The 13201-nt window shown below is 38.6% G+C and overlaps 1 protein-coding gene and 1 long non-coding RNA gene across 2 annotated transcripts in view; one reads left to right on the top strand and one right to left on the bottom strand.

Annotated features, from left to right (window-relative positions):
- Positions 1-8197, bottom strand: part of LOC143216932 (uncharacterized) — a 112284-nt gene extending 104087 nt beyond the window's left edge. Inside the window, exons 1-3 of the long non-coding RNA XR_013010680.1 lie at positions 7956-8197; positions 7006-7102; positions 6826-6924 (exon numbers count right to left, since the gene is read on the bottom strand). This is a non-coding gene — a long non-coding RNA (uncharacterized LOC143216932). The remainder of the gene's footprint in view (positions 1-6825; positions 6925-7005; positions 7103-7955) is intronic.
- Positions 1-13201, top strand: part of Tmtc2 (Transmembrane O-mannosyltransferase targeting cadherins 2) — a 547199-nt gene that overhangs the window by 248573 nt on the left and 285425 nt on the right. Inside the window, exon 2 of the mRNA XM_076440509.1 lies at positions 12906-13146. Within this exon, the coding sequence (XP_076296624.1) occupies positions 12906-13146 (241 nt within the window). The remainder of the gene's footprint in view (positions 1-12905; positions 13147-13201) is intronic.

Here is a 13201-nt window from a genome sequence, read left to right as displayed (position 1 = left end):
TGAATCGACGTCCGTGGCCTTACGTAAGTCGGCCGCGCCAGAAGCTTAAAGGGGTTGGACCGGTATTAGCTACCACCTTCTATCCCCCCCGACAAGGCAGCAAGGCACCTTCCCGCAGGGCTGAACCCTCAGCGTGCAGTCACGTCTCGGGGCTGCTCCGTTAGATCGGGGACCAAGTTTCATTAATGTCACGTGTACTGTCAGAAATAGTCCTCGGGGAATACCGCGAACTGGTGTACACAGTGAGACGGCGCTGAGCGAGCGAGACAACTCGGGAAGAGAGCGAGAGAGAGAGGCGGTGGAGAACATCCCCCGTTTCGCGACAGTTCTGACAGATGCTTAATATCACCGATGCCACCGACTAATACCGTGGATTACGCAACGTTAGAGACGCGAACGCCAACGGTTCGCGAAACGAATCGCGTCCTTCCGCCGGTTTAATCGGTAATTCTCCGAGTCCGGTGAAAAGCGAATTCGAGAATTTAGCGACACTCTGGCATAACCTGTCGACCACACCGGAGCGCGAATTGTCGATGGAAAGTTGTTCATTTTTAATGCTGCACTATTCTCGAAATTTTTCTGGAACTGTTTTTGACAACCTTTTTCGGTTACTATTTGTTTAGGGGTTACTCGTTGCAAGTTTGTAGGCTTGCTTTACGACAACTTTATATTGAACATGGCCCTGTAACAATATAATTTATTGGTAAGGAAGAAATACTATGTTCAAGATTTAGAACGACTTTTAACATACATTAGGTATTTTGGAGTTTGGTTAACAATTATTTCCCTGATTTTTAGATTTCTGTTACACTAGCATAATATTTAATCTTCATTGTAATCAAATATGCACGATCCATCAAATTCGAACACTTCAAATATTACGTTTCAGTAGATAAACATTGTGATAAGGATATAAAATTGCTGAACATTCCTCAGAATTCCGACGTCGTCGATACTTGCTTAAATGATAGCAAAGGTCAAGACGAATTCAACAGTCTATAATATCGTGACCTTCGTTTGACCTTCAAAACAGATTTAGAACGATGCTAATGCTAGTGGAATAATTTAAGAGAACTTCACACTGTAACATGTCAAAGTTGGTTTGGTCACGGTAAGGATAGTCAAACGAATTCTCAAGTCAAGCATACATGAATTCTATATCGTCCAGGGCGTTTGCAAGACACAATAATATCAAGAATAATATAACAATATTGATGATAATATGAAATCTGCAATTATGAATACATAGTGAAATGTTTAGGATGCTATTATACATATGTGTTAGTTCGATGTTAGTAAGATGTACGAAACTCGTGACGTCTCGGTGACGTCATTTTATCACTTGAAATCCCGAGCCCTAAATTGGTGTATTAGGTTGGAACAACAGTTCGTAGCGTTTTTAATTAAAATTCAAAGTTAAAATAATAATATTTATTCAATAATATATTTTCCATTCTGATCTATTACTTTGTGCCATTTTTTAGGTAACTTATCATTGAATAAGCTTATGAATAAATATCTCAATTTTAATTTAAAAACGCTGCGAACTTCCAGATTGAATCTATTAAAATTCCATAGGATTTTATCCTATTGTAAAAAGATTTCCGAAAAATATATTTCTATAACTTCACAAATTGTAAAAGAAACGAAAAAAAACCTGAAATCCGTCATTTTGGCAGGCTCGCTAGTTCTAGGATTATAGAGGAGTTCCCAAGAGTAGAACGAGTAGAACTTCGAAAGAGTTGAGGGGAAAGAGTTACCCCCTCCCTGTCAGTACCGCACGAAAATGTGGGGACACAATGCGTCGTAGAAGGGGAAAATATAGTTGGGACACAAGTCTTGATCTGGCGACACTGAGGTAGCTTTTTCCACAAAACTTTCGCATCTATCCCTGATATGTATCGAGTAGACATCGACATGAAAAATTTTTGGCAAAATGTCACTGAACTTCTCGGTCCACTGCTTGCTCGCGTCGCTGTAATAGCAACGAAATAACGTGGCAAACGGAGGCAAATTTGACTCGCGCGTTCGCGAGGGTATTTATTTTCACCGGTAGTAGATTTTCATGAAACATTCATATTTTTAGGTAGCCGTTGATGTTTAACGTTAATCATCGATAAATATTAACGAGAGTCAGCACTCAAAGAGGCGACTGGACGAAATCGAGAGACGCGGGTCGTTATATTTCTTTCATAAATTTTCGCACGCGTCCTCGACGCCACTCCAAAGAGAAAGCGAGAGAGAGAGAGAGACCCGGAAATAGGAATAAACTGCGCGCCGGAAAAGTTTACGTGCCATCTGCTTCGCTCGTATAAATATGTCGAGTGTCGTGCCTCTCTACGCTTTCGGGAAATCGCGAGAACGAGTCTCGCGTTCCGCGAAACTAGATTGTTCCGATGCGAATATCCTGATTCTAATGAATTCCGCGGAGTCGCGAGTCTTCGTTGCATTGTGCACGCATTCTACTCGGAAACGGTGAAACTATTTTTATTATAAAACTTCGAATGCATTTCGTTATGAGACTTCTCTGTGAATAGGAAGTATTCATATATCGCAAGATACAGAAGCTATAGACACTTATATGTATTTATAAATAATTTTAATTCGACAGAATATAACTGTGTTTAAATTCTGTAAATATTTGACAGTCTTATATGAAATCTACTCATGCTTCATACTAATGCATTACAATTCACAGTCTTGTCTATGTTTGAACCAATACATATTTTAAAATATTGTTTTAAAGGATTTTAGAAGATCTTAGAAATATCGTTATGTTATTTTCAAGCCATTAAATCTATTTAGAAAGAAAATAAATTTCTATTTCACTCCAGTTTATTGCAATTCAGGTAGTAAATTTTTATTTTACATGAAGATCCACTGTTCAGTGATTAGCCTACTAGCCTCATGTTTTTGCTCATCCATTCAGTGTCCTTACGGGATCAATGTTTATCTTATTATTGAACACATGCTAACAGCTAATGATTTAAACTGATCAGTAGAAAAGTAGAATTTAGATGGAATGTTTGTAAATGTGAGTTACGATGAACTCAAAGACTGTCTCAGGTTTATGATACGAAAAATAGTTGATCTGAAATACAATTTGATAACTACGATTGAAATATTCATTGCCTGACCTTGAAGTTCGTTATATCATACACAAATTAATATATCTTGACGCAAGCTTTAATGTGGTATATAAAAAGCATTTAAAGAATTCAATATTACTATCGTTTCTGTAAAAATACTGCAAACAAAAAACATTATCACTTTTTCCCCTTTCATTTTGTTCTAATATTTATCAGTTGCAAGAAAAACGCCGGCTAGTATCGAACTAAACTTCCCCATTCGCACAGCGACAGTAAAGCATTTCACCCTTTGGAAATCCACCGTTTCACCATTGAAATCAAATTAACTATCTGGGCCGGATAGAGCGACGCGCGAAATAATTCAGTCCGAGTGAATACGAATCACGGCGGCGAATGAAATCGCGGGAACGTTCGATAAAAAGCCTAGACACGGAGTTGTCTTTCCCGTGGACCTATTCCAAGGGTTATAACTCCCGAACGAGGCAGCAGTAGCTGCAGCGGCGACTGCAAAGTGCGGACGAAAAACTCAGAATGCTGCAATCGGCATGAATGGAGATTAATTGTTAGCCCCCCGCCCCGTCCGCGGCCACGATTTTACAAGTTTTTATTATCCATGCTTTGCGAACCGCGTCGCTTCGACGCAGCGAGCGGCGCGGCGACTTAATAAGACCAGGAGAAAAATCAGCGAGAGCGGTCCGAAGAAGCGTCGCCGTAATTCATTTGCACGCGGCCTCTGCCATTTTCTGTTCATGGAAATCGATTACCCACGCAGTAATCTGCGGCCGAGGGAAACTCTGGCCAGCCAACTGTACTTTAACGATATTTTTTGGCTCGGATAAACTATTGCGAATATTTAAACCGCGACTCTTTCACCCGATTTTTACTGCCGCCGATGCGCCGAGTACATGTCGCAGACCATTTTTGTGAATAGACCGCGGATTTTATGCATGTGTGGTCGAAATGAATAAATCGCATATGAAACATCATGTGCTACCCATTTTAAAATACTGTTGCATTATCTCCATTTCTTTAAAAATGCTTAACGAAAATGATAAACAAGAGAAATACAAAACTGTGTAAACATCAGAAGAGCCTAGGCATATTATGTATTATACTATTTTTGACGTACTAAAATGATCAAAACTACATTGCTATTCAGTTTCTGTTTCTTAGAATTAATCGAGAACTTGTTCTACATAGAAATCTGCAGTCTACAGGGTGTCCAAAAAATGTTGTATGTACTTCCTTTAGAAGGGTGATTCCTGAAGTTATTTGAACGATCTTTCTCCGTTGCGAAAATGTTCTCCACAGCTTTGTTAAAGAGTTATTTAAAAAAAACACAGACCAATCACAGCGCGGATACAGCGGAGGGATCCTGGCTCGGCCAATCCCAACGCCACACTCAGCAGGCTTTGATTGGTCCGTGTTTTTGTTATTTCGAATTAAAAGATTATCCCACACTTTTGAACATATTCAACTGTTAAATATCGATTCTTCTTTTCTATTCGATACGCATAGAATTACAGAGTGTAACTTGCTCTAACGCATAATATAAAAGCAAACAAAAATGGTAAAATAAGTAAAAACCGTACCAGACGTAAATTATCCATTGACACAAGTCGAACTCGATAATATAGTGCAACAGGCTTGTGGTAGGTGAAGTGTTAATACCAAAAATTCGACAGAATTAGTACGAAGCCTAAATACATAGGTCGATAAACAAGCAGAGCACGTCAGCTTTCACCATCAATGTAAAATTCGATTTTCCCTCCCGGCAATCTCGAACAAAACAGCCATTGCATACTTCACATTTGTCATTGTAAATACAATCGGCTGTTTCCCGGAGCGTGGTGCAGTCGTCGAATGAATTCGAAATGGAAGCCTGCTCGCGGAAGCAGAGCGGAGCGACCGACCGGAGAATATCTTTTCTCTTCAGAAACACGTTATTTCATCGATCCGATTCGCCCTGTCAGTATTCCGCGAAACAGCTGCCCGATTTAAATTCCCCGTAAGAAGAATCCAGCGGGGTCTTGTTTCCGATGTCGATTGCACGGGCTCACGTAGAAAATGCGACACGATTCGGGCGCGGGACGTGGGTGGGTATAGGCGCGGGGTTGGGCGCGGCTTATTGGAGGCCTGTGGAATTCGAAATTATTGGCCGGGTGTTCATCGAGCCCCGGTTCCATTTCCCTCGACGATGGCTCAGGTGCGTCGCCTCCGGTATCGGAGTCTCGAGACGAGCCGAAACATCGCGTTCCGCCCGATGCTCATGAATATCGATCGTTCGCCGATTAAAATGCCGCGGGCACGCCGCGCCACGTCTCGTCGCTCTGTAGTGATGGGAATGATCCAATTCTTTCTCATAATTAACGAGTAATGCGAGGTGAGACTTTCGAACTGCATCCGTAGAGCTTTTCGTCACATGTTTATACGTCACACTTCTCGTTTTTATGTGCTGAATACAGTATTGTCTCCGTAACTGTCTGTCTACACCATAACGGTCAAAATTTTATCCCCACCACTGGGGGCTCTCCCTTGCAAAAGATTGCAAATTATCTGATTTTCTTTTAAAAAACTTTTACTATAGTATTCGACTCGTTTGTCTTAATAACATGGCACCAAACACGATACAGTTACGATCATAATTACTTGTGGAGGAGAAGCTAAGGATTTATGTACTCCACGTGGTTCACAAGCAGTCCTCGAGACGGCACAGTTAGGCTTTGACGTCACACACTTTAGCGAATAATTCGGCTAGAATCGAAAGTCCGTGTGGAATGACCAATCGGACGGCTAGCTGCCGCATTTCTTTTGAATTTCTGCCAGAAGACAACTTGTGAGGCACGGAGAGTATCTCTAAATGTCAAGTCTGAAACTTTAATCGCTTGTTGCACAAGTAATTATGTATATCGTTTAATTATGTTTGATGTTGTTTTAATCAGAAGAACGAGGTAAATGCGATGATAAAAGTTTCATTAACGAAAAACCAAAGAGAAGGAACTTTGATACAATTTGAAGTTACATATATGTATAAGGCAGTGCTAGCACGAGTCCTTTAATGTTTACCGAACGCCCGAACCGCGGTCTCTCTTCCTTTTGCAATCGCTATCTTTCTCCAAGTTCGGCACACTACAAAGAGTGTAGCACCGCTACTGCAACCGACACGACGATACGATAGTTACGTAGATGCTACTGTATGACTTTTGTTTCTGATGGAAATTACATGTTAACGAGATGTTTGAAAAAAACTTTCTTACTAGCACATTGCAATCTGCCTTATAAAATTTGTTTTACAAGTGTGTAAAAAGAAACTGTGATTTAGATCGATCATAAACCTAAAATTCAATGATTCTTATATATAGACTGCGGATTTTTTGCATTCATGACAAAAATGTGTAGTTGCAATTTGAAAAAATGGAAAGACTTAAAAGATTGAAGAGTATCAATATACTTTTGACCTAATAAAATTATTAAATCAGGAAACAAACTTATAAGTGACTCCTGCTTCTACCAACAGCCGCATAAAATTTGAATTTTGCATAAATATCTCCACAGTCTACTTCTATCTTCCAGTTTCTTTCATGTAACTTTTTTTTATGTATCAGCCAAATTCGACGAAACTTTGTGCATATTATAAATTCTCATTACAGACACACACAGACAAGTTAAAAATTGTGACCCTTTCTCTTCCAAATTCCGAGCAAATGCAATTTCAAAAAATTTTTAAATTCATTACCTTGTGATTCTTCTAACGTCTCAAAAAATCTTCAGTCGTTTTGACGAATTTTGGAAAAGTTGTTAAATGTTGTCCACTTGATTTTGTCCCCGACTGTACCTGTGAAGAGTCGATGTTTTTGTGTATTTAGGTATCACTTGGGGAATCGATACTCATTGATACTTATGTATTGATACGTACCTCAGATACAATCATACTTTCCAATTAGGAATCGACACTAATTGAGGAGGATCATGCCCATCACTACCGCTTTCTGGCTTCTCTGTTTCCATGTTCCCTGCAAGAGACGAAAATGACGAGCGACGAGAAGGAACGAGGAAGAAAAATGGGTCGCGAGCCGCGCGATGCCAGATCACTTTTACCCGGCCCGCGGTATTAATCCCAACGTAATTGTTAATTGCAGCCTGCGGCCCCCTGCGCCAGTCGCTCGGGAGCAAAATGTGTGGGAAACCGAGGCGAAACGGGGACACTAAATTAGTCGCGAATATTATACGCTATTGATGACGCGTTTATAAATTATATTTTATGGTGACGGCGTCTGTTAACCGTTTATGTTCTCGATTATAACGATTTTAGTATTCGCCTTGTTTTAAACAGTTCAAATTAGTGATCAAATACGTAAAATATATTTTTAAACGCTTTCTCATTGTTCAATGTTGGCTACACTGGTGCTGAATGCACTTTCGTAATTTACAATCATTCAAATAAAAATGTCGAGTTCAATATAGCTAGACTTTCATTTAAAAATTCACTCTTTATTGTAAAATTTCCAACTTATATAAACGATTCTAATAATTTGATCACTGTACGTGTTAAGTATAAATATTTTCCGAATTATATATTAATATGCAAGTTGACGATCATTTGCCGTAAGATTTATTTCACAGTTTCGGTAATTAGATCTTTTTCGTTAACAGATGTCCGGAATTATTTTACTGCTATTTCTAACCAAAATTCGTTCAAAATGACTATACAAACTGTTGGTGGGTTATGTATTTTAATTTTTATTGCCAAGACCACGAAGGGTTATATTCGCGTGTAGCTATTTGAAAAGAATCTTGGTTAAGTTGGAATTAGGTTTGGCTTTGTCTTTTCGGACTAATTTAAAAGATATTTTGACATATATATACCTTGAACTTGAAACAATTTCCTGTATTCCTGCAATGATCGTGACCCCACTGTCCTTCGATCATCCTCTGTAATTCATTGACAAGTGTTGATGGCGGTTGACAAGAATCCTGTATCCTTCACAGACAAAGTAACGGTCGTAATTGCTGACGTAATTGTTTAACGCGTATACACCGCTGTTGGTATCAGGGTTGCCACTTCTCCTGGTTTTGAAACAAATTTCCGGGTTCTAGAAAAAAAATTAGATAATAATAAATTATTATACTAACAATTGTTTTTCAAATTGCTAAGTAATCTAATTATTTCTACCACTTCAAAAATAAACAATTTGAAAGATTTTGCATAATCGCGAAAATTCCTTAAAGTCATGAAATTTTGTAAACTCTAGTTTGTTGTAGGTTTATGATTGAATATTTATATACGATAAAAGTTCTTAGCTTTAGAAACTGATATTTTGAAATTTTCAATTGATTGTTTAAAAGATTTCCACATTTGTTTTTTGGACATTCGAGAACAAACCTTTCTTTTTGCTGTTTACATCTCCGGGTTTATAGATTCGAATATCCGAGTTCGAATGTGTGACACTCTGTTATTTACATGGTGATGTAATCTTGGAACAGAGCATGTTATCTCAAGCCGGGTCCATAAGTATAATGGCCTGCGACGAATGCGCCTTCACACGGAAGTATTGAGAGACTATTTAGGATTCGTATACTATTGTTATACTATGAACTACGGTGTACGAAGTGTTAGATCGTTGTAATTAAATGCAAGTGATTATTTAAACAGTAGTATGAACAACAATTGGTGCAAGGCAGTGACTCGTGATGACAGGAAAGAGAATAATATGAAGTATACGAAAGGTATGTACACATGTCCTGTTGTAGGTTAGGAAACGGACTCTATTTACGCAGTAGCGACAGTGTTTTGCAAATAATCTCGGAAGCTCACTTTGAAAATGAGGTAATTACTTTGTCTAATTTTTCCGAGAGCAGTCCTTGAAAATATCAAAGAATAATAATTCCTTCGGGAAACTTCTGAACTTTATATTTGCTCGTCTTTTTACGAACGAGCATTAAACACGAATAAAGAGCAATAAATTCGAAATGGGCAAAGCTTAAATGTCATCAAAAAAGCAGCTCACGTACCTGCCATAAATTCAGATGGCAACCGCTATAACTTTAGGCAAGAAACTGAATCGTTTTCGTCAGAAATATATGACTCTAGTAGCAAAATTGTTAAGATATACATATATTTATTCGTATTCACATACAGTAACTCGCAAAAGTATTCGATAGATTTAATTTACGTTCGTCTCAGGTTTTACAAAACAGTTATTTGAAATGAAAATGATAATTGTTCATCAAACAGTATTCTTGAAGTTTATTCTTGAAGTCTGTGTAATATTTATTAAACAAGATACTTTTTCTTAATTTTTCTTCGAGATATGAATATTAATTGTACATCGAATAGTAATGTTCTGTGTTCTGTAAGTGTTTTTGATCAGTCACAATCAAAAGACGTATAAATTGCATAAAAAAATGCTTCAAAATGGCGTCAGCAAAAGCGCAGGGCATTTTCCCGCCAACAATAGTCCCCCAATTCAAACAAGTTCGTTAACTGCTTTCGGACGCGCATGCGCGGGGAAACTTACACAACATCTTGTCATGGTGCGTTTAAATCTAACATTTATTAAAGATACTTTCTCTTAATTTTTCATGGAGATATGAATGTTAATTGTACATCGAATAGTAATGTTCTGTGAGTATTTTTGATGAGTAATATTTTGATGATTATTTTGATGAGTATAAATTGCATATAATAAAGTCTCAAAACGGCGTCAGTAAGATTAGAAGCATGCACCATTTGATTAACTAAATACATTACCACAGTAGATTCAATTGTTCCGAAATTTTATTATCATAGAATAATCCTTTTAGCTTCGTTGAAGAATTGAATTCGTTTGGCCCACTTTCGAAAAGGTCTTTCTGATCAGAATTGCTTAAACGAATTACTATACATATATATGAACGTTATTAAAGGAACACATAACCTCTTTTTCATCAAAGAAATAATTAGTAATTGATTATATAACTAGATATCAATCATCTTAACAAATCGAAAATAATTTAACAATATTATTATCTAGTGCCCTTTCAGTTTTGTATCCGACGTACTCAGTTTCGTCATAATTAGACTGCGGATATGTATGCAAAATAAAAATGTTCTGCAACTATTATGTGCAACAGGAGCGAAATAAAAGTTCATTTCGTAGATTTTTTATATTGAAAACATTGACAATAATATCCTTAGACTTTCCTAATCTTTTACTGTTTTACATTTCAGCCAACCAATTAAATAAGTGCATACAAATCCGCAGTTTAATCACAGCAATTGTTTTTGTAGATTTCTAACACCTTATTTTTTTTACTTAATAGATTGTATTCAAAATGGATGTCCATATATGATAAGGCAGTGAAAGGGTTGAAGAGCCCCACACTCTGTTCGACATGGAAGAAGGATCCCACCGTTTGGGAGGGTAGCGTATTTATGCCGAGGAATTATGACTGTCGGTAATGGGAAGTAGGTAAAAATGGGTTTAACGCGGCACGAGGCCGAAGAACGCCCTATTACATCGCTTTGTGGCCGGAATGAAGGGCTCTTGCGGGAACGAGCGCTCGTTAAATCGTTACCCAAGTCGTTACGCATCCGACGGTGCGCCGCGGACTTTGTTTTCGCGCGATTGCTCGCGATGCTCTATCCAGTCCTTTAACTGCTGGCGCGTGGATGATTTTGATGGATGTGCGATCCACGTCCACCGGGAGAAGGGGGTAGAGGCAAAGAGAATTTTCCTTTCACCAGTTAGCTTGCCGGTCCTTGTGCACGTTCCGAACAGTGTCGCCAGATGAGGGGAGGGAGAACAAATTGAGGGGACAAAGTCATTCTCTCTCCGTCAGTACCGGACACATGCACGACAGAGACGAACCGCGTCACGTGGCCGGTCCGTGGCGGAAGCGTGGGGATACAAAGCGTTGTAGGAGGGAAAGGTGGAGTTGGGACGCAGACACAAGTCTTGACACTGGTTCCGAGCTGTTTTAACTCGAAAGTTAAACATTTCTTCCTAGCTAGAATATTTCTATTTCTTTAGTAAAACGATTAGAAGAATTTAAAAGTACTCTGATATTATTTTCGACCTATTAAACATATTCAGAAAGAAAATAAACTTCCATTTCAGTCAAGTTTATTGCAAATATGGTAGAAAATGTTTATTTTGCATAAAGATCCGCTGTCTAGTGATTAGATACCGACATATTTAATAGTGTAAACAATATTTTGAATATTTTGGGTTAAGACTTGTATCCCCACTCTACCTTCCCCTTCTACGACGGTATTCCCCTACGTTTCCGCTACGGCCAGATCACGTGACTAATCCGTTACTGGGAAAAAGAGGGTAACTTTTTCTCCTCAATTCCAGTCAATTCCCCCGATCTGGCGACTCAGGTTCCGAGTGACAGACTGTTTAATTGGTCGATAGCCAGCTGCGTATCAGTTCCCGAAGGAAACTTCGACGCTAACTTCAATGGCTGCGAAGTTTCCCATTCAACATTGCAGCGAACGAAGTCCATTTTGCCTCTGTTCTTATAAGTTCCAACCGGGAACCGGGGAAATAAGAATCCTTAGACAGCAGCCGTTGCAGCGCCCGCGGTTTTTTACTTCCCGTGAGCGGGATGCGGAATTACGTTAATCTGTGTATCCGCACCGCATTGCATTTTTTTCGCTCGTACACTGCGGAAGCTGGGAGAATATAATTCAATCCGCGGGAGCTGGCGAGTTCAATCCACCGTGCAGCCAGACCGTAATCTTCCATTACTTTTATTTGTGACACAAATTTATGAATTAATTAAGTACTATTCGCGGTATATTCTGGTTACAGATGGCCGCGTTTTGTTAATTTCAATTAAGCATACGTGTGCTGGATCCAGAATGTATTCGAATATTACATTTCCGACTTTTGGAAGATTGTAAACTGGTCTAATTTTGTTAGAGAGAATAACAACAAATCTGAGCACTTATAACAATAAACTGCTAAATAAACCATTTGATTTAAAGCATTAACAAATAATGCATAAATTAATGGGTGGAGCTATGCAGGAAAATGTGAATAAATAGAAGTATGTACGTACATACGAACATTCTACAGATGGTGCATCCGGAAAACAATGAATAATTTAAAAGTGAATCGGGAAAAGAGAATGCGATTTTTTTCAAAGAACACTCGCTTCACGAGAAATTGACTTCGTTTATGTGAGATAGCTATACATGGTCGAGCATACAATAAGCAGAATTCTGAAACTCGATTTTCTTGAGGAGCGGTGTTTGTATGGAGAAACTTTGAATCTACATATTCGATTCACTTTCGCATTATTGCTTTTATTGTCTCTGGCTTGGACTGATTTTTAAATAACGACTTGTTTCTCGTAGTTCAGCCATCTATTTCAGACATTTCAGAATTTAGAGTGAACGTTTTACATACCCATGTTCCCAAATGAAAACAGACTCTTTTTGTATTATTTGGCTCTTGCTTTTTTGCAATTAATACATAAGCTTTTGATTTCCCATAAAGAGCCACAGTCTACTGATAACCAATTCTAATTAACCCCTTTCTGTATTATTCTTCTCGCAGCTACAACGACTATAACTTCTTTGTCCTTAATAGGTTTCTAATCGAAAAAGAATATTTATATTTATCATATTTCTACGTTTAGTAACATGCAAATAAAATTTCAATTCAGTTTAAAAATGCCGAATATTTAGTAGATTCTGTTGAAGGTCTTCATCGCGTTGTTATTATACAGAAAGGGGTTAATAACATAATACTGGAAATTTAAAAATTAATACATAATTACATTCTATGTACACAAAGCTAATACAATCTCGAATTCCTATTGCAGGAGGGCCATCCTGACGAATCCAGACCTGCTGTCCAGCACGCCGTGGCACCGGCTGCTGGAGAATGATTTCTGGGGCACACCCTTGACCGACAAAGGGTCCCACGGCAGCTACAGGCCTCTTTGCGTGGCGACGTTCCGACTGAATCATCTGTTTGGTGGCCTGGAGCCGTGGGGTTACCATTTGCTGAACGTTGCGTTGCACGCGGCATGCACCGTTCTCGTAGTCAGGGTCGCCAGGAAGGTAAATCATACTTTTGGCAAATAATAACGATATACAGGGTGAGGCACCTCAAACA

This window comes from Lasioglossum baleicum, chromosome 16, assembly GCF_051020765.1.
Source record: "Lasioglossum baleicum chromosome 16, iyLasBale1, whole genome shotgun sequence".
Classification (NCBI taxonomy): Eukaryota; Metazoa; Arthropoda; class Insecta; order Hymenoptera; family Halictidae; genus Lasioglossum; species Lasioglossum baleicum.
The sequence above is the reverse complement of the archived record's forward strand: the minus strand, read 5'-3'. Positions and strand labels throughout refer to the sequence as shown.